The sequence below is a fragment of the Nipponia nippon genome, unplaced genomic scaffold, assembly GCF_047370975.1.
Source record: "Nipponia nippon isolate SJK-2023a ecotype South Korea unplaced genomic scaffold, ASM4737097v1 scaffold_4, whole genome shotgun sequence".
Lineage (NCBI taxonomy): Eukaryota > Metazoa > Chordata > Aves > Pelecaniformes > Threskiornithidae > Nipponia > Nipponia nippon.
In genome coordinates this window covers 122,858,810-122,881,453 of record NW_028262358.1, presented here as the reverse complement: position 1 = coordinate 122,881,453, position 22,644 = coordinate 122,858,810, and the positions used below count along the sequence as shown (strand labels likewise).

At 54.8% G+C, this 22,644-nt stretch overlaps 1 protein-coding gene across 1 annotated transcript; it reads left to right on the top strand.

The window, feature by feature from the left end:
* The first annotated feature begins 962 nt into the window (after positions 1-962).
* Positions 963-22,399, top strand: TRAM2 (translocation associated membrane protein 2). Its single transcript, XM_087776148.1, has 11 exons — positions 963-1,209; positions 9,989-10,052; positions 12,476-12,585; positions 12,814-12,930; positions 14,622-14,680; positions 15,237-15,321; positions 15,459-15,529; positions 16,123-16,227; positions 16,364-16,522; positions 17,407-17,570; positions 17,822-22,399. The coding sequence occupies exons 1-11, from the start codon at positions 1,090-1,092 to the stop codon at positions 17,893-17,895; spliced, it is 1,128 nt and encodes a 375-aa protein (XP_087632274.1). The 5' UTR covers positions 963-1,089; the 3' UTR covers positions 17,896-22,399.
* The last annotated feature ends 245 nt before the right edge of the window (positions 22,400-22,644 follow it).

The following is a 22,644-nucleotide window of genomic DNA, read 5'->3' as shown; positions in this document are numbered from 1 at the left end:
CGGGTGACGGGTGCAGTCGTGGTTGGGTCTGTGTGGAGAGGTGGGTGCAGGTGTAGGTGGGTGTCCAGATGTGCACGGTCGGTGAGTGCAGATGTGTGTGGGTGTCCAGACGTGCACTGTAGGTGGGCAGAGGGAGGGGTGGGTCTCTGGATGTGCATGGTAAGTGGGTGCCAGATGTGCATGGTAAGTGGGGGATCCAGATGTGCATGATAGGTGGGTGCAGATGCAGGTGGGCATCCAGACAGGCACGGTAGGTGGGTGCAGATACGGGTGGGAGTCTGGACATGCACAGTAGGTGGGCTGCAGACTCAGGTGGGCGTCCAGACAGGCACGGTAGGTGGGTGCAGATACGGGTGCGTGTCCAGATGTGCACGGTAGGTGGGTGCAGATACGGGTGGGTGTCCAGATGTGCACGGTAGGTGGGTGCAGATGTGGGTGGGAGTCCGGACACGCACGGTAGGTGGGTGCAGATATGGGTGGGTGTCCAGATGTGCACGGTAGGCGGGTGCAGATGTGGGTGGGAGTCTGGACACGCACGGTAGGTGGGTGCAGATACGGGTGGGAGTCTGGACACGCACGGTAGGCGGGTGCAGATACGGGTGTGTGTCCAGATGTGCACGGTAGGTGGGTGCAGATACGGGTGGGTGTCCAGATGTGCACGGTAGGTGGGTGCAGATGTGGGTGGGAGTCCGGACACGCACGGTAGGTGGGCTGCAGACGCAGGTGGGTGTCCAGACAGACACGGTAGGTGGGTGCAGACGCGAGCCGGCGTCCAGACGCGCACAACGGGTGGGCGCAGACGTGGATGGGAGCTGGGTGCCGACCCGGGTGGGTGCCTCCACCTCCCCGCCGCGGGGAGCCGGGCCGGGCGTGGGGCAGCGGCCGCGGGCAGGGGCGGGGGCGGGGGCCGGGGCGGGACCTGGCGGCGGGGCGGGCGGCGCCTGCGCGGGGCCGTCCCGGCGCGCCGCGAAGTTGCGCGGGGGCCCGGGGAAGTTTGCGGCGCTGCGCGGCGGCGGGGCGGCGGGGCGGCGGCTCCCGCTCCTCCCGCTCCCGCTCCCGCTCCCGCTCCGCTCCCCTCCCGGCGCGGCCATGGCCTTCCGCCGGCGGGCCAAGAGCCACCCGTTCTTCAGCCAGGAGTTCCTCATCCACAACCACGCCGACATCGTCTTGTGCCTGGTGCTCCTCGTCCTCGTCGCCCTCATGTTCGAGGTGAGACCCCCCCCCCCCCCCCCCAACGCGCATACACACACCCTCACCCCACGGGGATCACCCCCACCCGTGGACACCCTCGCTGGGGACGGGGCGTCCCGGGGGGTGCCCCCCACCCACCGCCACCCCCCCTCCCCCGCCTCTGCCTCTGCTCAGGGGGTGCCCGGGGTGCTGCACCCCTGCGAGGTGACCCCGTCCCGCTTGGGGAGGGGGCGATGGGGTGCGGGACCCCTCCGTCCCTGGGGCGCCAAGTGCTGCCCCATTCATTCCCCGTCTCTCTTCCACCCCCCCCCAAATCCCCATGGGGACCCATCCCAGTGCTGGTTTTCGGGGTGGTGCATCCTTCTGCCACCCCCAGCCCTGCCCGGGGTCCCCAGCTGGGGAAGGGGGAGCACAGGGGGGTGGCGAACCGCCTTCTCCTGCACGCCCACCACCGCTGCTGGGGGACAGTCCCTGCCCTGCACCGCTTCCCAAGCACGGAGGGGTGCATCGGCCGCCTGGCCACATGCAGGGAGAAGTCAAGCCCTCACTGATATTTCCAGCTTTTGGAAATAGGGGTAGTATTTTTTTACCTTTTTTATTCTTTAATGTTAGCCCTTTTCCAGGTGCTTTCTCCTCAGCCCGCTGACCCTGCGCCGTGGGACGCGCACCGGGGGCTCCTGGGCCTCGTGCAGACGCCAGCGGCTCCCCGGCCTTTCCCCATCCCGGCCATCTCGCTCCGTCGCAGGCCGTGAGAAGCCATCCCTGGCTGCTCCACGGGAAACCTTCGCCCAGCCAGGGTGGCCGGAGCCCCCTGGGAAGGCTGCTGTCCCGCCGCCGCCCCAGCGCCGTACGGAGCCATGCCGGGAATGCCGCGCTCCCTCTGCTCCGTCTGCTTCCCTCCCAGCTTGCTTTTTCCTTTCCTCTTTTGGGGAGGAGACAAGGGGAGGGCTGGAGGCCACCACCGCTGTGCAGCTTCGCTCAGCTCTGGGCACCCTACGCGGAGGCACCTCAGGCGGCTGCGAGCCGCCGGATCGGACCCCCTCCCTGCTTCCCCCGCGCAAACCCTCCCCTTCAGCGCAGTGCCACGTTTCAAAGCAAATCCGGACGGGAAAGGGGTGGCCGGGGGGCCTGGCGGAGGAGGAAAGGCTCCTTCTGTAGCAAATCGCAGGAGGAGGAAATCCATTTCCTTAATACCCTCCTGGTGGCAGCCCCCTTCTTTTTTTCTCCCCCCACCCCCTTTTTTTTTTTTTCTGCAAATGCATTGAATGAGTGAGTCACTTCCAGTGCACAAAACCTTTTCGATGTGCTTGTGCATATATATATACTTATTTTAGAGTCCGGGGGGGGGGTTCAAAACTAACCCGAGAGGGCCGGCTGTATTCCAAAACCACATGCAAATGCTGCAAAGTTGGGCTGCAAGTTTCATAGTCGTACTTTAAAAAAAGACCAGTCACTGGGATTGCATCTCTGTCAGGGTTTCTCCCCACAGCTGGTTTTTTCAGAGGGCTGGTGCCTGCGGTTGCACGCCAGGAACCCCATCCCGGTGAGGTGGTACCCGGGCTCGCTGCTGCAAGGGCTTTTGATCGATGTGGTGCTCCGAAGGTGGTTTTGAAATGCAATGCGATAAAACCCCCCGTGGAGGTGATGGCAAGGGAGGCTTTTGCAGCGTTTCTGATTTTTTTTTTTTTATATTTTTTTTAATTAAATTTCTCCCGGTTGCTGAGAGGCAGCAATTTCCTGCTGGTGCCGCCGCTCTCCCGGCGGACCTCGGGGAGACGGCGCTTGCCGTGCTGGGGTGGCTTTCAGCGCTCCTCCCTCTGTACTGCCCAGCTGCGTCCCCGTTCGGCAGCATCTGCCCTCGTGTTCCCCTTGGCATGGGGTTTGGGACAGCTCTTTTGGTCCTTGTGGTTATTTTATTTTATTTTATTTATTCCTTCTGCTTTCTTTTCCCCTGGAGGAGAAATCGGGCTCTGCTCTTCCTCAGCCCTCCAAACCATCCATGCCCATTTTGGCCTTTCAGTACTTAAAGGGGGATCATAAGAAAGACGGGGACAGACTTTTTAGCAGGGCCTGTAGCGATAGGACAAGGGGAAATGGTTTTAAACTAAAAGAGGGGAGATTCAGACTAGGTATAAGGAAGAAATTTTTCACGATGAGGGTGGTGAAACACTGTCACGGGTTGCCCAGAGAGGTGGGAGATGCCCCATCCTTGGAAACATTCAAGGCCAGGCTGGATGGGGCTCTGAGCAACCTGATCTGGTTGTAGATGCCCCTGCCCATGGCAGGGGGATGGACTAGATGGCCTTTAAAGGTCCCTTCCATCCCAAAGCATTGTATGATTCTCACCACCTCTATGGTGAGTTTTGGTGACAGCTCAGATATTTCTGCCTTTTGACGCCTTTTCAGCGCCTCTGCACTGGTGGGGAGGACATGTCGCCATCCCTTCTCCTCCTCCTCCTTGCTGCCCCGCTTCCCACCCTGCAGCCGGGCTCCCGCCTTCCCCAATGCTGGTGGCCACCACCGAGGTGGCCACCGCCGAGCTCAGGCTCAGCGGAAACGGCCGAATCCTGCTCACAATAGGCCGTTTCCTGCAGGGGAGGTTTCTTTGGGAAGGCACAAACGGGATTTTTAACCTTTTCCCAGGCGGCCCCTGGGAGTTGAGTGCTTGCTTGCTCCGGCACCGTGCTCACAGCAATGCTCGAGGGCTGCCGCGGGTCTCCCCCTCCCAAAGAGCGGCATGAGAGCATCCTTGAGCATCTTTTTGGGTATGCAACCTCTTCCCCATCCAAATGCATCAATGGGCTCCACCAGGCTGGTAATTTCTCCTCAGCAGGGAGCAGGTACCCGTCGCGATGGAGGTACTGTTCTCATCTTGCTTAATGCCTGGCTTTGCTGCCGGCTGTGCCGCTAGCACTGTTCCGGCTCCAGGGAGGGGATCTGGGGACACGGAGCATGGCACGAGGCTGCTTGCCGCTGTTAGGGGTGTGTTGGACTTGATTATTCGAGTGTTGTGCGCATTTTAGATGATCGTAGGGATGGAAGATGCTCAGGGAGGGAAGCCCAGGGCTTGGAGGGGGTCCCCCCAAAAAGAGCTGTCCTGAGCTGGGTGTTGTGGGGTTTTCTGCCTTCCCGGCCAGCCCTAAGCCTTCAGGGTGTGAAAATGCACCCTGTGGACATGTGTGTGGTGCTGGGGACGGATTTTGCTGCATGTGTGTGGCTGCTCCATCCACGAGAGAGCTGGAGCCCAGAAAGAAAAATGTCCCTCTTTTTTTTTTTTTTTTTTTTTTTTTTTTCTTTGGTCAAAAACCATTTTAACTGACTGTGTCTAGAAACACGAAGCAGGTGCTCTCCATCCTTGCGCAGAAATCGCTTTGCATATCTTTTTCCACCCTGCTTTGCAGAAAAACGAAGCCAAGGCCAGGCTGCGTTTAACCTGCAGCTGCCCGGTGACCTGTGTCCCGGCAGGGATGGCTCCAGTGTGCCGTGTTGGATCGCTCAGCCTCCGTGCAGGTTGAGTTTGGGGGAGACCTGGCTGGTTTGGGGGAGTTTCTGTATTAAACAGAGGCTACTGTCAGAATCTCTGTAAGATGGGGAAACTGAGGCTCAATCTTATTTCTCCTTTATGCCCAGTGCTGGCTGCCACAAGCTCAGGGACAAAGCAGAGGACAGGTCCTGATGTTTATGCACGGGATAATGGTAATAAAGTTATAAAACGTTATAAGAGATGCCGTGCAAGGGCTTTCCCCCATGCGCAGAGCCGCGGCGGTGAGTCACGGTCTCCCAAACACCGGGTTGTGACACTGTCGGACGAAGGCGGCTGACGAATGAGCTGCTATTTCCAGGCTTCCTGCTAAATATACTTTCCCCTCCCCGGTCCCCTCCGTAGTACTCTGCAAAAATTAAGGCCTTCCTGTCATTAACGAGGGAAAACAAACTGCGTTTCTGCCTCCCTTGGTCTTTGCCAGATGTGGGAACTGAGGCACGCAAGTGGCTTAAAGGCTGAATAGTTGTGCGGGGGAAAAAGGGGGGAAAAAAAAGCAGAATTTAGGTCTGCTTTTAAGAAGAGAATAAACAGGAGGGAGCGTGAGGCGATGATAACGGTGTGGTGCTGGGGGACGAGTGTGTGGGTGCAAGCAGAGGGGCTGCGCTGCCCTCGGGGAGTATTTTTTGTCGAAGCTGGCTGTTTACTTTTAAAGGCTTTGGTCCAAAGTTTGGGCTTTAGTTTACATATAGGGCCTGTGTCAATCCATACCGTGGATCAACAAGTTTTTCTTTCAATAAACACTCCGGCTGGTGGAGGGAAAATAAAAAAAAAAAAAAAAAGTTGTGAGGAAAGCCTTCAGACAGCATTTTATCTTTAATTAGTTTGAGTTGTTTTTCAAGTCCTGGAAATATTTTCCCAGCTCAGACTGCAGAAACTCCCCCAGCCTCCCCTGCCAGAGGTTTGGAGCTGTTTCCTTCCTCCGAAGCAGTTTTAACCCAAACAGGACCACGGGGACGGCTCCTGGCCAGGGTGAAGACAGCGCGGATCCTGCAAATCCTGACGGGCTGAGGCTTTTGGGAAGGGAACTGGATTTCAGAGGGTGACCTGCTACCTCTTTGCAAAGGATGCTCAAAAGTTATCCCCTGCTCCTGAAAATCTTAGTGCTTGAGAGTCTCAGCGGGTAGATTTTGGGAGAGGTGCTAAGCTGCCTGGATGTGTGTGCTTAGCCGCTTGCGTGCCTGCAAAAGTGGAATTGGGATTTTGGTTTGGACTCTTACAGCGTTTTGTGGCATCTTCTAAAAAGAGTGGGGGGAGCTTTCCTGCTTTATATTAGGCAGCAAACTCCAGGTTAGTGGGGGTGTGCATTTTTCCAGTCACTGCATTATCGGGGAGTAGATGCGTAGTGGTGGATAGCAGATGCATAGTAAATGCATAGTAGTGCTGGGATTGTTTGGCTTTATCCATCGCCCTGCCATTGAGGGGTGTGAAGCGGATGTCTGGACACGTTGCTCCATGAGAAACAGCCCGAGCCCTGTCCCAGCTGCTCTGAGCATCGCAGAAAACCGTGGTCTTGATGGATGCATCGTGTTTTGCCTCTTCACCGTCCGGCTGCCCTTTGGTCCTCGGGTTAGTGTCGTTAATCACCAGGAACCCACTCACTGCTGAAGATGCTGTTCCCTCTGCGTGGCTGTAGAGAGCCCCCAGGACAACTGTTGCCCAAATTTAGCTGGTTCAGGCACATCCCTCATGCCAGGCAGGATGAGGCCAGGATGAGGAGCATCTCCCTCACCCCCTTGGGCAGTGGTGGGTTGCATGGAGGTGCCCTTAATGCAGGGCAGGGAGCAAGCAAGGAATATACGGCCTTTTCTATATGGTCCCTGCTCAGCTCATCCCATGCAGACAAATCCTTCTCCCACCCTATAAAAGTCCCTACCCAAGTCATGGTGATGCTCTGTAGGGTTTGGATTTCTGGCTGCCTTGAGGCAAGGCTGGAGATAAGAGGGGAAAACCAAAGAAGCAAGTTGAGGAGGTGGCCTCACAGCATAACGAAAAAATATACCAATACCTGGAGAGGCCCAATTCTGCCCCTGCCTGCAGCAATTTTGCAGAGGCTCCGGCTCTGCTCACTGCCCTGCAAGGCAGGAACGTGCCTGGCGCTTCCTTTCTCATACCAGCATCTTGTTTCAGAGCAAACAGACAGCAAGCGTCATGTGCCACTGAATAATCCTCACGTTGCTCTTCCCCTTACAAAGTTCTCCTTTCTTTGGCAGCCTGCGAAATGCTGGATGTGAGCTCTAAAGCTTTGCCATCCCCGGTGCTCGTCACTGCTTCCCGAGCCAACGAAACCTGGTTCTTGCCTTGCAGGGGAGCTGGAGGTGGTGTTGCTGGAGGTCATGGTTCAAGTGTTCCCCGTTTTCCAGGAGGCTTAAGCTGCTCAGTGGTGTTTCTGTCTCTATACGCTATGCAGGGCTGTGTAGCAATGGGTGCACCGTGGGTGCTCCCAGTTGATGTGGCAGAGGAGATGCTGTGGTGGATATGGCTACAGCGTGGGATTTTGGAGCCTGATGGAGCTCAGCTATGACCGTGATCAAGTCACCTGTCCCTACATACCCGCTGGTAAGGGGTGTGTTGTGAGCAATGGCAAAAAGATGCGAGTGGACGTGTAGGGTGTCCTTCACCTTCAAGGATGGAGGGGTGTCACCAGCGTCTTCCTCAAAGTCGTTTGTCCCGTGTGTTTTGTGCCGCCTTGGCTGCTGGAAAGCACAACTCTTTTCCTATCTGAACTGAAATGTCCTCACAGTGGTGGCAAGGAGATAGAGGAGACCTGGCCGAGGGTGTGCGGTGTGATCAGGACACCGGGGGCCTCGCAGGTGGTGAGTCTCAGAGGACAGAGCTAAGCCAGATGATAAGTGCCATGTTCTGGGTTTCTTGTGCGATTGCAGCGAGGAAGGCATGGAGGTGTAAACGCTCACAAAATGAGATGCAACCAGTCTTTTCAGCCCTTGGAAAGCCCAGGGACCCGCCTCTGAAAATGTTGCCTTGGCCATTAAAGTCCTGCTGATGCCCACAGAGGAGCACGTGCAGGGACTGCGCCCGGGTGAAGGATGAAATCCTGCACACGTTCAGACGTTTCCACGGTCCGTGTGAACACTTCCCGACTGGTTGCAGGAGAAAGGAAAGCCTTTGATGCCCAAGAGGAGACCTTCCCTCCACATAAGATCTTTGAGATGTCCAGAGGTGGATGGGGAGGTTGGATGCCCCGAGGTTCAAGTTTGGCTCCCAGAGCTGCCACTGTGGCCCTTAGTGAGTGGCTGCAGGTGTGTGCCTTGGCTTCCCTATCCTTCAGGTGGAGGAGGGAGACAGTTCTCTGGAAATCAGTCTGTCGGGGTGCTCTGGGGTCGTTTTCTTGGACCCACAAGTCTGGTTTATGGCCCCTCCGGTGGATTAGGAGACTTCATCTAGAGATGATGCCTTGTTTCCAGCTGTTTACACCTCTGGATATCAGCCAGGTACTTGGGTAGGATGTAAAACCTTCAGTGCCTGCTGCCATCAGCACAGCCGTGACACGGCCGCCCATCCCTGCAGCATCACAGCCACCACCAGCTTCGTGCGTTTCTTTCATGCCCTGCGCCAGCCTCTGACAAGGTTTGGATGTAAAGTCCGGGTCCCGGCTGTGCTGTACCGCTCTGGGATGAAGCAACTTTGCTTTCCTAGCCAGCAAGGTTTGCAAGAGCCAGAAGTGTCTCCTTAAGCCAGCTTGAGGCCAGGCGATGTGCTTTTTCCATTACCACCTCAACCTCTCCATCTGTCTTGGCAGAGTGCTTCTTGCATCTACTCCTCCACAAGCAGAGCACAACACGTGGGATTTCTTTTTTTAAGTGAGAAAAAAAAAATAATAATCCCCAAACATCATGAAAACACACTGTGGAGTGTGCTGTCCCCCAGCCGAGGCTGCAAGAGGATGGGCAGCACTGCCAGCGCCGGCAGAGCGGAGCCGCCGGCCGGTTGCTCAATGCTCGTGGGGGCGGGATGGGAACACTTGGCAAAGCCCCCGCGTCCCTCCCGCAGCTACATCCCGCAAGATGTGAAGCAATATTTCCAGCCGTGTTTTTAATAGCCTGCAGCTCTGTAACAGTTGCAGTGATGTCTGTGTGAAATGCAGCTCATCCCTATCAGCGTTCGACGGGCACAGGATTTATTTGGGCTGGTTGCGTATGAGGCTGGGCACTTGCGAAGCGTTGGAGGGGTGGCTGAGGAGCCATCGGAAAGGTAAAAATCTCTGGTGACCTGCTGCCGGTGTGGGATTGGATGGGATGAAGGCGCGGATGGAGGTTGGCATTGGACATCTGTGCACTGGGTTTTGTTGCGGACCCGGCTCAGGGGTTCATCAGGCTCAGAGGTGCTGCTTTGGGGTGTCCTGCAGATGCACTGGGATGGGATGCTCGGCTCTGTCCCGTCCCCACGAAGCCTCCTGCTTCACTGCTGGGGAGGATCATTCCCTTGAATTAAAAGCAATAAATGAAAAGCAAACAGCACAGCCCTGGTTTGCAGGGGGCCTGATGTCTCATCCTAGGCTTTTTTTTCCCTTTATGGGCCAGCCTGTGATGCTGGCCATGTGCTGGGATTTGTGCATGGCCAGTGCAAGGTTCAGCCCTTTTTCCAAAGCTGCTTTTCCCCTGCCCTGTGGGACCCTCATGAGCACCTGCGTGGTCTCTAAAGGGGTCCAGCTTCATCAGTCCCGTGGCTGCTGTTACTAGAGGAGTCTCTGCAAAGCTGTGGGGGCTGGATACGTGCGTAGCCTGTGGGGCTTTGAAGCCACTGAGCTTGCTCAGGTGTGGATGTTGTCATTTCTACCCAGGCCAGACTTCTGGCATGGCTGCCTGGAGTGGATGGGAACGAGGGATGGTTTTAATTAACACAAACGGCCTGCGGGGTCAGGCTCCTGGTGTCCCCTGAGCAGCGGGTCGCACGTGACGGTGGTCTATGCTACTGGAGGGATGCTCATCCTTGAGGGGAAGCAGGGAGCTTCCCCCATCAGGCTAGCTGGTGGCTTTTATGGTTGCATTGCTTTTCCAGGTTTCTTCCTCTTTTATCCACCCCTCTCTCCTTCCCAAATCCCAAGTCCCTGTTGGCAAACCTCTTCCCTAGCAGTCCCCTTGCTGAAAGGCACTTTTGTGAGTGGAGCTGGTGCCTGCACATCTCCCTGGACAATTTGCCTTACCTGTTGTGGTAGGAAAGGGGAGTTAATGGTGGCAGAGGAATGGATTTAAGAACTGATTTGCTTTTTTTTTCCCCTCTGTGTCTCTTTGACAGGTTACAGCCAAGACTGCCTTCGTGTTTATCTTACCTCAGTATAACATTAGCGTGCCTACAGCAGGTAAGAGGTGCTGCTGCTGCGGATACCCCAAGGGGAGGGTCGAGTCGTGGTCTGCCCCAAACCCTCGCTGTCAGCTGGCCTGGGCTCACCTTTTACTGATGCACACTGCTCGAGCCGTTGTCTGGTAGTAAAAGAGATTTTAAAAATAAGATACATGGGTGAAAAGCAAAGTTTGAGTGGCTCAGAGCACACTGGTTGTGTCTGCCAGCCCTTGTGCTGCCAGGGTTGGGAAGAAATGCTTTCCAGGGGGTTTTAGGGCTTCCTTTCTACCCTGTTTCTGCCATGGTGAGGCCTCTCTGTGCGCTCTGCAGGGTGAGGATCCTCCTCCAAGCCTGGTCAGGCAAGATCAAATTGCCTGATTGCGTGCCCAGAGCAGCTCTGTGCCCTGCCGAGGAGCAGGAGGGATTTAGCTCTTTGCTAAGCAGCCGGGGCTGCGCAGATAATTCCCATCTCGCTTTATTTATTGGGGATGGCACAAGGTGAGGGTGCAGAGATGCAAATGGTGCGCAGCATCCCTGCTCCAGGCAGCTTATGGTCGTGATGCACATGGAGTTTAATTCAAGGAGGCTCCGAGCTGGCACAGGTCCGAGACCGATGGACCAGAGGACGTGCCCCAGCTCCCAGCCAGGAGGCAGCTGGAGCCTCCGTCCCTGTTTGTATTTTGGCTGCTAGTAGCTACCTTCCTAGCCAACAGCCCCGCTGGGGCTGGCAGCGATCTGGGCACCGGCATGGGGGCAGCAGGAGGTGGTTTGGGTAAAGCCCTGGGCTCAGGATGAGCCAAACGCCCGGGGCAGAAAACTGCAGTTAATTAGAAGTGTTCGAGTAATCATCCAAGGGAAGAGCGGGGTTGTTGGGATTAGTGAAACTACGATGAGGCAGACACGCAGAAGATAAAAGGTCTGCCCTTAAAATCTTTGAACGTTATGGTTGAAGAAATCATCCAGCTTCCAGATTAAATTGTGGTCTGTGCTCCCCTATGGCACAGTCCAGCCAGCTTCCGCTGCCGTTAAGTGATTTATTCTTTCCTGATACCAGAAATCTCGGGGCGGGGGGGGGCACATACCCATCTCGCCAGGACCAGGTATTGGGGTATCAGTATAGGGCATTAGCTAGCTGAGGCTGTGGGGAGAGAGACCTTGGTGCAGCCAGCTTGCTCGGAGGAAGGCTTATTGCTCACCTGAATTTTTCCAAGGCTGTTTCACATCCCTCGCAACAAGGATGCTGTTGCCTGCCAGTCGGCAGATCTCGCTCTCGTCTCCCGTGCTCAGCGCACGCACGGCTCCTGCTAGAGCAGCCTCTGAAGTGCCCTAGAGAGAGGAGAGGAGGCAGAGCAGTCATGCACGTGCATAATGTTTAATTTCTTTAATCTTGCAATTCTTTTATCCTACGCTGGGGTTATGAGCGCTCTGATACAGGCAATGTTTTTACCTCTGGATTTACACAGCACCCAGCTGGGGGGCTCCTAAGGACCAAGTGTTTTCACATCCTTACGCCAGGTGTTTTCATAAATCCTATTCAAACCTTACTCATGTACCGCAAATCTTAGAAATCTGGACTGAAGCTTTGTTCGAGGGTAAACAGGCTTGGTGATAGACAAGTTACTTCCCAGCATTGATATTAGGAGAGGGGGGTGGTCAGGATCAGGGTACAGGAGAGCAGCAGCTGGGGTGGGCTGAGCTTTGCATCGCGATGCTTTCTGCAGGGTGCCACGAGGACAGCAGCTTTCCCGACTCTGCTTCTTCCCCATAAGCTTCAGGGCTGCAAATAGTTGCCTAAAAGGAGACGTCAGGGGTATTTTGGGTGCTGTTGGGTCTCCTGTTGCTCTGATAGAGCAGGACGTCCCATGGGTCCTATTTCTCATCCGCCAGCCCTGTGCCACTGTCTCGGATCTCTTAATAGCACAAGGCATCTGCGTTTAGGCAGCTGAATCCTGCTCTGGCACCTTTCAGGGGTGAGTGGGAGAGACTGGGTGTTGGATGATAACTGAGGGGGTGGAAATCCCATCCCGAGCCCTAATGCTCCCAGTGACGTGTCCCTGATCCCATCACCTGCTTCAGCACTGCCTCCATGTCTTCATCCCACCAGGCTGATAAATTCCCGTCTCCACAGCCAGGCTGTCCGCAGCCCCTCACCTCTGGCAGGAAAAGCTTGAAGTGTCCTGAGTGTCACCTCCCTTGAGGTGTGTAACTACTGGAGGGGAAACCATCCACCCTCTGCCAATAAACTGACTCAGGCTAGAGCCCTTTTTTCCAGCCCTGCAGCCACTGGCACAGTCATGACCTCTCTCTGCCTCCACCTCTCTGGTGGCCCCATCCAAGCTGCATGTTGGGAATAGCCCCTCTGAACTTCAACTAACCCTTAAGCCCTTACCTGGAAATCATTTGGGTCATGGGGATTTGACCCACCATTTGGTCTCTTTGCAGATGGGGAGCTGGTCCAGTATCACTATGGCCTGAAGGATCTGGTCACCATCCTCTTTTACATCTTGATTGCCATCATCCTGCATGCGGTGGTGCAGGAGTACGCCCTGGACGTGAGTGCCGTTCAGCGTCTTGAGTCACCAAAATATCTCAAGTAGCATGGGGGGACGTGGTCCTGCTGCAGTTAAATGCTGTTCGGGGGGTAGTCTGGGGGTTGGGGTGGTGATGGGTGAGCCTTCATCTCTGGGGGCTGCTTGGGACAGGGAAGAGGAGGAGGGAGAGTTGTTGACCGGGTGGCTCATGTTTTCTTGTTCCTTTTCTCTCCCTCTGCTTCTTCCCAGAAAATCAACAGGCGTCTCCATCTCTCCAAGGTCAAACACAGCAAGTTCAATGAATCGGGACAGCTGGTTGCCTTCCACATCACCTCTGTGATTTGGTGCTTGTACGTCGTGGTGACGGTAAGGCACGGGGCTGGCCAGGCTTTGGGTTCCCTGGGTGGGATTTAGGGTTTTGGGACCACAAAACCCTAATGGCAGCAGAGAGTCCCCAGCCGGCCCCTGGGCCAAGACAGGCACGTTTCAGCAAATTTAATTTTCAAGTGTGGTGGGTCTTTTCGGCCACAGAGTGAGGGCAGTTTCAGGACATCCTTCTCCTGCTTTGTGCAAGGCACAAGCAAATGGGCTGTAAAGTATTTTCAGAGCTGGACCCTAGAAATCCTGCCTGGCCCTGTCATCTCCATCCGATGCTCTGGGACCTGCTGTCTTTCTCAGCTTTATTTTCCTCCTTATTTGCATTCAGTGCCTTGGGGTTTTCGGGTGCCCTTTACAGGGATGTGGGGTGAATGGACAGATTTCTCTGATCCCTCTCTGCAATCCCTCTCTTGGTGAGCTGGCAGTGAGGGGAATGCTGAGAGCAGGGAAACGACACCGTGCCTTGGGTTGCGTTGGGGATATTTCAACCCATAAGTGCTGGGAGAAAAATTGGGAGTGGAAATGTTTCATTTTGGGGAGGAAGGGGGAGGGAAGAACAGGCAGTGGTGGAGAGATACAACTGTTTTAGCAGCGTGAAGGGATAATGATGATGCTTCGCTAGTGGTGGCCACTGGGGTTCAGCTGTGGTCCCTGGCGGTGCTGGGGATGGATGCTCGGGGGTCCTGCCAGCCCTCCTTAGAGGACTGCTACCCCCTCCAGGCCAGCGCTTCTGCTGGCACTGCTCCTGCCCTGTAGGGCTGTGGGGAGGGAAGCTTTGGCAAAACAGTCGAGGCCACTGTTTTTGGGCTGCCCTCACCCAGCACCAGACCCATCTCTCACCAGCTCTGGGGCTGCAGCCTCCTGGGCAAACCTGTGGTGCCGTGGTGTGCTCCCCGAATGCCCCCCATGTGCAGAGCAGGTCACCTTTTACAGAATTTGCATCTCCTCCAGGCTCCCTCAACCGAAAAAAGGGCTTAGGGCAGACAGGGCGTGGACAATGATGACAGGTCCTGGGCAAGATGAATTTTCCATGCCTGCATCTCTTTGCAAAGCCCAGTGTAGCACCCCTGTGGCAGGAGCTGTGCAAGCGTGAAACGAGAAGGGAACCCCGTCCTGTAATCTGCCCTGCAAGCATAAGGCAAGAGGCCATAGGGGAAGGCAGACAGGTGGAAAATTAAACTATGCAATGCATATTAAATTATTTTTGTAGGCGTTTTCTGTTCTCCTTTCTCTTCAGAAGTACTTCTTTTTGCTTAACTGATACTCGGGTTGGAAATGCCAGTGGGGAAGAAGCCCCCCCGGACCATGCACATGATTGCTTGTAGCTGTGCCACTGGCATCTTGCCCCCACGCCTCCAGAGCATCCCTCTTGCATTGCCCAAACCCCAAAATATCCTATCCCGAACTCGGGACCCTCTGTGCAACCGAGCAAGGAGCTTTCAACCCCTAGACACGGGGGCCTCACGAAACTTGAGCAGGGTACTAGGGACCCATGAATGTGGCTGAGCTTTGGAGAGCTCAGCCTTGGCTTGTGCAGGGGACACGGTTTTTACTGCAGGCTGAAAGGACGCGAGTGTCATCCCCAGTTCCTAATTTCACTGTAGCATTAGCCCGCCCCATCATAACCATGCTCTGCCTGTTTATTTTGCTGAAGGCTTGCATCTCTTCTCTTTTTTCAGGAAGGATACATATCGAACCCCCGGAGTTTGTGGGAAAACTACCCGCATGTTTATCTTCCGTAAGCACTCGCAAGGGCATTTTGTTCTCGGGCTGACCGCTTCCTTCCTCTATATGGTTTTCCCTGTGGCTGGGAGCGGGGTGCTGACAGTGCAGCACCCTTTGCGTGCACCCTGCTGCAAGGATGCTGCAGTCAGATCCCGGGGGACGAGGGATGGTGTTCCTGGAGGGTTTCCTCCATGAGGAAGGCCCTGCGAGCTTGGTTACTCATCCTGGCTGCTTACTGCCTGCATCACCTTAGGCAAGTTGCTTTGCTGTTTGTTTTTCATAGTAGAAACAAAGAAGTGGGGACAATCCTCCCTTCTTGGGTTTTTGCAAAAGTGAGGTTTGCTGAGAGCATGGAGACTGCGGCACGAGCAGCCGGATAAACTCTGGGCATGGCTAGCTCAGCTGAACATATAATTTCAGCCCAGAAATTATGCCTCCTAAATCCCGTGGCTTCAAAGCGGTGGAGGGATTGCCTGGTGCTGTGCGGCTGGGCACTTTCCCTGGTGCCCGGGTCCTTGGGGTCCTGCCATGCCCCGGGCTGGCTCACGCGGCTCGTCCCTGCGTTTCAGGTTCCAGGTGAAGTTTTTCTACCTGTGCCAGCTGGCGTACTGGCTGCACGCCCTGCCGGAGCTCTACTTCCAAAAAGTTCGCAAGGTGAGAGCCGGGTGGCTGCTCCCGTGTGCCCTGGGGATGCTTGAGGCGGTTTGCCCACCGGCTTTGGGGAAAGCAGACTTTGGGAGAGGGTGGGCAAAGAGAGGCGAGGGGTTAACATGGCTTTCTGCCCCTGCCAGGAGGAGATCCCCCGCCAGCTGCAGTGCATCGCGCTCTACCTGGTGCACATCGCCGGCGCATACCTCCTCAAGTGAGTCGGCTGCCTCGGCATCCCATCCCGCGCCGTGGATGGGGCTGAGCGGGTCCTTTTGCAGTGCGAGTCACCCGGGAAGCCTCAGCGGGGTGGAGGGCTTAAAAGGAATAATGGCAAACAGTTTTCACAGACCCACAGAGCTGATTTTGAAGGAGTTCAGCAGTGTTACACAAGTGCATAGGCGGTCCCTGTTCACAGGGTGTTGCAAAGCAAGTGTTAACCAGGGACCCAAGGCGGAGGCGGATGGGTGCATCTCCCCTGGGTGTGGGAGGCACCCTGGGGTGCTCTCCCAGCTCAGCACGGGCAGGCAAGCTCTTACCCTTCCTCTGAATGCGTGCACAGAGCAGCAATGCCAGCGGTTAGGGCCTTGTTTCGTACCCATCCCGGCTATGCTACTGGTTTGAGCCGCTTTGATGTTTTGGGGACAGGGATTTCCCCCGTCACAATCCGACCCCTGCTGCTGCGGAGAGGTCCGGCTTCGGGCTGGTGCTTGCTGCAGCGCAGGGATGGCAGGGGAGACGCCATTGCTGGATATGAAGGACTAAGCTTGACCAGCCCAGTGATGCTTTTTTCTTTCTCTTCCCTCCTAGCTTAACCCGTTTGGGGCTGATCCTCTTGCTGTTGCAGTACTTAGCCGAATTCTTCTTCCACATGGCCCGGCTGGTCTGCTTCACGGATGAGAACAACGAGAAGCTGTAAGCAGGCGAGCTGGCCGTGGCTTCTCTCCCCCGGTGCCCAGGAGAGCCGACGGTGTGATGGGGGGCTCGTTCTCACCGTCCAGCTCAGTGCTGGAGGCTTCTCCTGCTGACACCTCTGCTTGCTCTCCTGCAGGTTTAACGTCTGGGCTGTCGTGTTCGTGGTCACCAGGCTCTTCACCCTCACCCTGTACATCCTGGTCATCGGCTTTGGGCTGCCACGGGTGGAGAACCAGGCCCTCGACCCCGAGAGAGGGAACTTCTTCAGCTTTCTCTTCAACAATATCCTCTTCAGGTAGGAATGTCCCCTACTGTATCTTCCTTGGTTGTGTTATCCCACAAGGTGGTTTTTGCTGAGTTTGGAAATGCCAGTAGGGATCTGATCTAGGTTCCCTTTAGGGAAGGTCCTAGTGAGCTGGGAGGGTGTGGAGGGAGTGAGGAGGGGTTAAAGGCTGCAGAGCCACAATGCAAGGGAAAAGCCAGCAAATAAGCTGTTCACTGAGTGAAGTTATAAAGCGTGAGCGTCTTAGAGAAAGGCTTGCAGGCTTCTGTGCCCATAACTGCGCTCACATGGATGTGGTCAATGAAAAGGCGTTTTCCCTTCTGCTTGGACATGTTTTGCTGCCTGTTGACGTGGGAAGCAGAGGATGAGATGGGTTCCTCGTGCCTTGCAGTCTGTCTGTCAAGACTGGGAGCCTTTCTCACCCATACAGCAGCTGTGGGTTCAGACCAGAAGCTGCTAGGACAGGTGCCTGATTATTCCCAAGGTTTTCAGAGCTATAGACTGCTGGCATGCCTGAGTATTTGGGGGACTTTCTTAGCTCCCTTCCAACCACATCTGTCTTCTAGTTGTACAGAGCAGCTGGGGACATCTTACCTTGACCGTGTAGACTGCGGTTTGGGTAGTGCTCGTTGAGATGATCCTATTCATCCATTCCTGCCTAAAGTCTTAAGAGTCAGCAATGCCCTGAGCACCTGAGAGCTTCATGGTGGGGAGAGAAAGGGAAGTGGCTGCCCTGAGCTCAGGGGATGGCAGAAAGCAGAGACAGGGGCTGGAGGGACAGCACCTGCCTCCGGTCCAGCGGGACCTTGGCCACCAGCCCCGGTGTGGGTGAAAGGCTGGGCTGGTTCTGGCCTCGCTCCTCTGTTCTCAGCCTGCCTCTTCTCCACCCCTACCAGAATGAGTGTGCTGCTGTTGGTGTGCCTCTTCCAGGCCTCGGTGATGTGGCGCTTCATCCACTTCCAGCTGCGGCGCTGGCGGGAGTACTGGAACGAGCAGAGCAGTCGGAAGCGAGCCGCCTCTGGCGCCAAGCAGCAAGCCAAGCCGCTCAAGAGGGACTCTGGTGAGTGCCAGGGCTGGCATGCCGTGGGGTGGCACCGTGGGAGATCAGTCCTGTGGTTCAGCAGCCCTTTGGCAGGCTGCTGCCTGTGCAGGCGATGCTGCGGCAGTGCCTCCTGCCACTCCGCGCTGAGCCCGGGGGTCCCCAGCAGGATCATCCCGCGGTGATGGTTTTCTCCATATCTGTGGGCCAGTCCCTGGAGGGTTAGGGTTTTGGCCTGTGCAAGGGACAAAGTTTTCTCTCTCCATCCCCAGGTTACCATGAAAACGGAGTGGTGAAAGCGGAGAACGGCACCTCGCCACGAACCAAGAAGCTGAAATCACCATAGAAGCAAAGGCTTGTCTCCTGGGGAGGAGGGCGAGATACCGGGACTAAGAAGCAGCCCCTCCTCCTGGTCCTCACAAGCATCATCTTGAACGGCTTGGAAACCGGTCATCTTCCCAAGGTGTCTCTCGCTCTCCTCCCTTCCTTTTTTACTTTCTTGAACCATTTGCAATAAAACCAAAAAGGTCCTTTTCCCCTGCTCCCTTCCCCTCGTAGGAACCTTTTCCAGCCCTCCTGGTTTTGCCTTCCTCTGTTTCATCGTAAATCAGTGTGCAATTTTTTTCTTTTGTATTTTAGTGTTTGGTTATTTTGGATTATTGTTACAATTGCATCGTAGATGGTTCCAAAAAGTCCTTTTTTCTTCTACAGCGTGTTCCTCCCCTCTCTCTGTGGTGCTTCCCTGAGCCCCGGGGTCAGGGCCGTGGCAGCTTGAAGGCACCATGTGTCTGTTATGGGAACAGGCTCCTAGGGGAATGCGCTGGGGCTCTGTGACCCTGAGGCTTAGGGGTGCTCTGGGGCGAGGGTTGCCTCTCCTGGGGCACGTCTGGCCAGCGCTTGGCAAGTGCCACAGGATGGTGGTGCTGCAAATAGAGACCAGGGTCTGAGGGAGGAACCTCAACCGTGCCTTGTCTCATGGTGGACTTCTGGTTAAGTGGGGTTTCTCTGACCCCTAGTTTTGAGCTAATTTTAGAGAGCCGGGCAGCGGAGGAGGGAGAGAAGTTCCCTCTTCATATAGGACCCATCTCCTAGCCTTTGCTTGCCCCAGCTCTTCTGGTACAGCTGGGTCCCTCTTACCCTCTTGGCTGCAGGAGGTGAGCTGCCCTGTAGTTCTGGACCTCGCAGCCCCAGGAGCTGGGCTTGGGGCTCTGCAGCTCACAGTGCCTTGTTGTGGGGCAGCAGCATCCTCAGGTCCAAGTGAAACCTTGAGTCCTGCCCCACTCTGAGCGCTGGCCTGGCTCCTGTCAGCCCCGGCCCTTTGCCAGCTTGCGTGTGCCTCGTGGACCTGGTGTTCTCATGGCTTGTGACCACGTCCAGATGACAAACTGGCTGCTGCAAAGGGTTTTTGCATCAATGGGACTGTGCCCCTCATGCTGTCACCTTAGCCTTCCTCGTCCCTACCGTACCAGTCCAGCCATGCCATCAGCAGCCACCAGCTTCACTCTTTGTTTCCAAAGGATACAGAGCTTGTATCCACCCACGGTGCTATCAAATGCAGGGTTTCTTCCAAAAAACCTAGCCCCTTCATCCCTTTCTGAGCTGTGAATGAGATGACAGGGAAGGGGAAGGAAGCCGGGGCTGCAAGGAGCAGCTTGCATATTAGGAAAAGCCTGACCTGTGACGCGTAGCTGTTGGCAGATGGAGTTGTCTCAAATCTACCTCAGAGGCCATCTGTTGCTGCAGACCACTTTCCCCTCTTGCACCTGCCCGCTGCCACCTGTACATGGTGGCAGGAGATTCGTGGGAACCCCAGATCCCACTGGCTCAGACCCCTGCTGCCTCTTTGCTGGGGAGCAGCATCTCCTGCCCAGGGTTTTGTGGGTCAGTGCCAGCTCGCTGAGCTTTGAGGTGCCATGCACCAGTCTCGATTTGCTAGGCGTGCAGTAAACAGGCATCTCTCACCCCACATCTCTCCTCTGGGGCAGTTTCTGTAGCTGGGCTTTGCTGTTGGTGCCTCTTGTGCAGCGAAGCCGGCTGTAGCTTTCGTTCTTCACTGCGGCAGGAGCAGGCGAGTGGTGTGCTCCCTTGGCTGGGCAAGAAGAGGGGGCACAGGGTTGCGGGGAGCTTGGATGCTCTTCGATACGCAAGCCAAGATTGAGGTCCACCTTCCTTGCGGGTGAGGGAGGCACGTGGTCCTTAGTGTGCCTCTTGTTCAGCGCTTTGGGCAGCCGAACTCTGGCTCTCTCGGAGTGCAATTCTAGCTTGCGGCTGGCGCAGTTGTCTTTCGCATCATTTGTGTTTTAGGGAATGTGTGACAGTTGATTTTCTGCCTCTTGGAGTTGGGCCAGGTGTTTTTCCTCCTTCTGTACGCGTCTTTTCTCCCTTCTTCCCCCTCTTCTCGTTGAGCCCCAGCTAACACTGGGCACTGGAGGGAGAAAATGTGCAGGGATGTGAGGACAGTTGGTCAAATTCCACTTGTTCCTCCATCCCCACGACCTCTGAGTCCCAAAGGAGAGATGTCAGCAGGACTCTGGGAGAAGGATTCCCCCATTTTCAGGGGAACTGAGGAAGGAGGCTTTGGAGCAGAGCCCTTGGTGGTATCTTGCAATTGCTCCTCATAGCCCTTGCTGGGTAGATAATATACATTTTGGCTCAACCAGAGGCAGCAGCAGTACCTGCAGTGTGATGTGATGAGAGGGGGGGAAAAGAGCTTTATGTTAGGGAGGACACGGAAAAGGTCTAGCGTGAGAAGTTTTTCCTTTCTCCTGACTATTCCCATCCGCAGCCATCCACTGCCACGTGCCCTCCGAGAGCGACTGCTGGCCGGCATCTCTCCAGAGCCTCAGCCGGTCCTTTCTGCAAAGCCGGTGCCTCGCAGCAGCTGAGGTATTGACTCTGTTAACAGGTGACACATACAGTCCCCCAAAAACTGGCTGCTGAAGGATTCCTCCTCCTGCCTGCTTCGCTTCAGGCAGCTTTTCCACTTGTACAATCCTGCATCTTCATAAAGTAGCTAATGATGCTTTGTATCCCAAGTGCCTTATGTTGCCATGTAGTCTCTTGAATGCTTGATCTGTGTACTATATCAGTAGCTGAACGCCCTCCCTCTTTACAATGTATGTACAACATATGCTACATTTATGTGTTTTTTGTTTTCTTTTTGATAGAGCTACCAGTAAAAGGGACAGTTTGTTTTGGAAGCATTTCCATGTGGTTTTTTTTATTTTTTTTTTAACCTGTAGATGATGGGCCTTTTTTTGCCCTCCCTTGTCCTTAGTCCTCAGAAGTCCTCATTCTTCTCCTGTTATGCCCAAGCGTGGCAGGATCCCTGGGGCCTTTTTTTTGAGCTGAGCCTTTGCTGTAAGGCAATATGCGCTGTCATCCCAGAGGTCTGCAATCCACCCTCCATTGGAGGGGCTGCCACGGGCTGCTTCTGCCTCTGTCTCGTAGTGTGAGCACCATCCTTCAGCTGCAAGCCTGCAGTAACTGCTTCTACGTCCATGTCCTTTCTCAGCAGACCGAGCCTTCTCCTCAGCCCAAAGAGCTTTTTCTTTCCCAGATGGAGTATTTTCATTGCAAGCCCTTAGTGGTCAGTCTTCCCTTGACCACTCTGCGTACAAAGGTGCCGAGAGCCCACTTTCCTTGAGTGGGTGCTCTTCTGGTGCCCCATCTTGTCAAGCCCTGTGTCTTCTCCAAAAAAGACTCAACCCCAAACAGGAGCTCTTGTCCACCACAGTGCAGCAAGTGTTAGAGACTATGCAAAACTGGAAGTCTTTACTTTCAGCGTAACGCTATTGCTTGCACCCTTCCTGTGGCCTTGAGGCTGCTTTTGTAGTCTGTGTCCATTATCCAACCTAAGAAGGCCGGGGATCGAGTAGTCTGTGAGTTTTGGTGTCAAGCGTAGTGTTTTCCTGCCCTCGCCTACAGGAGCTGTGAAATACCAGCAGTAGTTCGTCTTTTTGTCTTAGATAGTTGGGGAATGGGCTTGGGAAGAGAAGGGGACAGAGGAAGAACAGATGTAGCATTTCACATATAATTTTTGAGTGACTCTTATGTTATGGGGCATTACAGTTGTGTTATTTTTTTGTTGTTTAGGATTCTTCTTCTTACTTATCATGTTTGGGTTAGTAGTAAAGAAGACAAGTTCCAGTTCCCCTATAGGTCCCCTTCCCCTTAACTCACCACTTTAAAATGTATTTTTGGTAGGCTTCCCGGTTGGAGGGAAGAACGACTACTCTAGGATGCCTCCCCCTTGCCTCCAAGTGACTCTCGAAGCCTGTAGCTACCCTGCCTTCGCTGCAGTGCCCGGGGGTTTACAGCAGCCTCAGTCTCTTGCCTTAGGTAAAGTCTTGGTAGATGGACCCCGACTTGCATCAACAGTAGATGGAGATTATGGGGTTTGAGTTACAGCCTTCTGGTAAACTTCACGAGTGTGTAATAGATGGTTTGGCAGGCTGTATATTTAAACTGTGAAGTATGTTACTTCGCCTTGGGGCTGCACATGGGGTTTTGCTGGCAGCGGGGAAGAACGGCTGTTGTAAAAGCCAGGCAGAAGCATGTAGTTTTTTTCTTTGAATATGTTGAACTCGACGGACCAAACTTCAGCAAAGGAACTCAAGGAAAATTTCTGTTCTTCCATATTTATGCTTTAGTGCAAATTTCCTAATTTTGGAGGGGGTGGGGGGAAGTAACCGTCTCTGATATTTTATCCCATTTGTTTCATTCTTCCTGTCACTTAAGTTTTTGTACGGATTTTGTTCGTTGTTGTTTGTTGTTAAATGACTTTTGTGATAAACTCAACAAAAGTATTTTTCTGAAATAAATAAATAAAAGGCATAGATTCTTCCGTTGCTGCTATCTGCTGATGCTTTATCACTCTGCTAAGCTGTATGCGTTTCCAGAGCAAGCTGCGATGGGTCGTACTTGTCGCTCTCCTGCCATACCAGACTAGTCTGTTCCCTTCGGCGCAGCATCTTGTGTCCTTGCGTTCCCCGCAGCTGGGGTTCATCTTCTTGCTTTTCCCATGTCTACAGCATGGGCAGCTGCTTCTGAGTTAGTCATCTGCGGCTGCCTTCATCGTTGGGAGTGGAGGATA

Bases quoted from the DNA above. Each gene is read 5' to 3' on its own strand.
- TRAM2 (XM_087776148.1), top strand. From the start codon at position 1,090: ATGGCCTTCCGCCGGCGGGCCAAGAGCCACCCGTTCTTCAGCCAGGAG. The intron at 1,210-9,988 runs GTGAGACCCCCC...TCTCTTTGACAG, and splicing joins TCGTCGCCCTCATGTTCGAG to GTTACAGCCAAGACTGCCTT. The intron at 17,571-17,821 runs GTGAGTGCCAGG...CTCCATCCCCAG, and splicing joins GCCGCTCAAGAGGGACTCTG to GTTACCATGAAAACGGAGTG.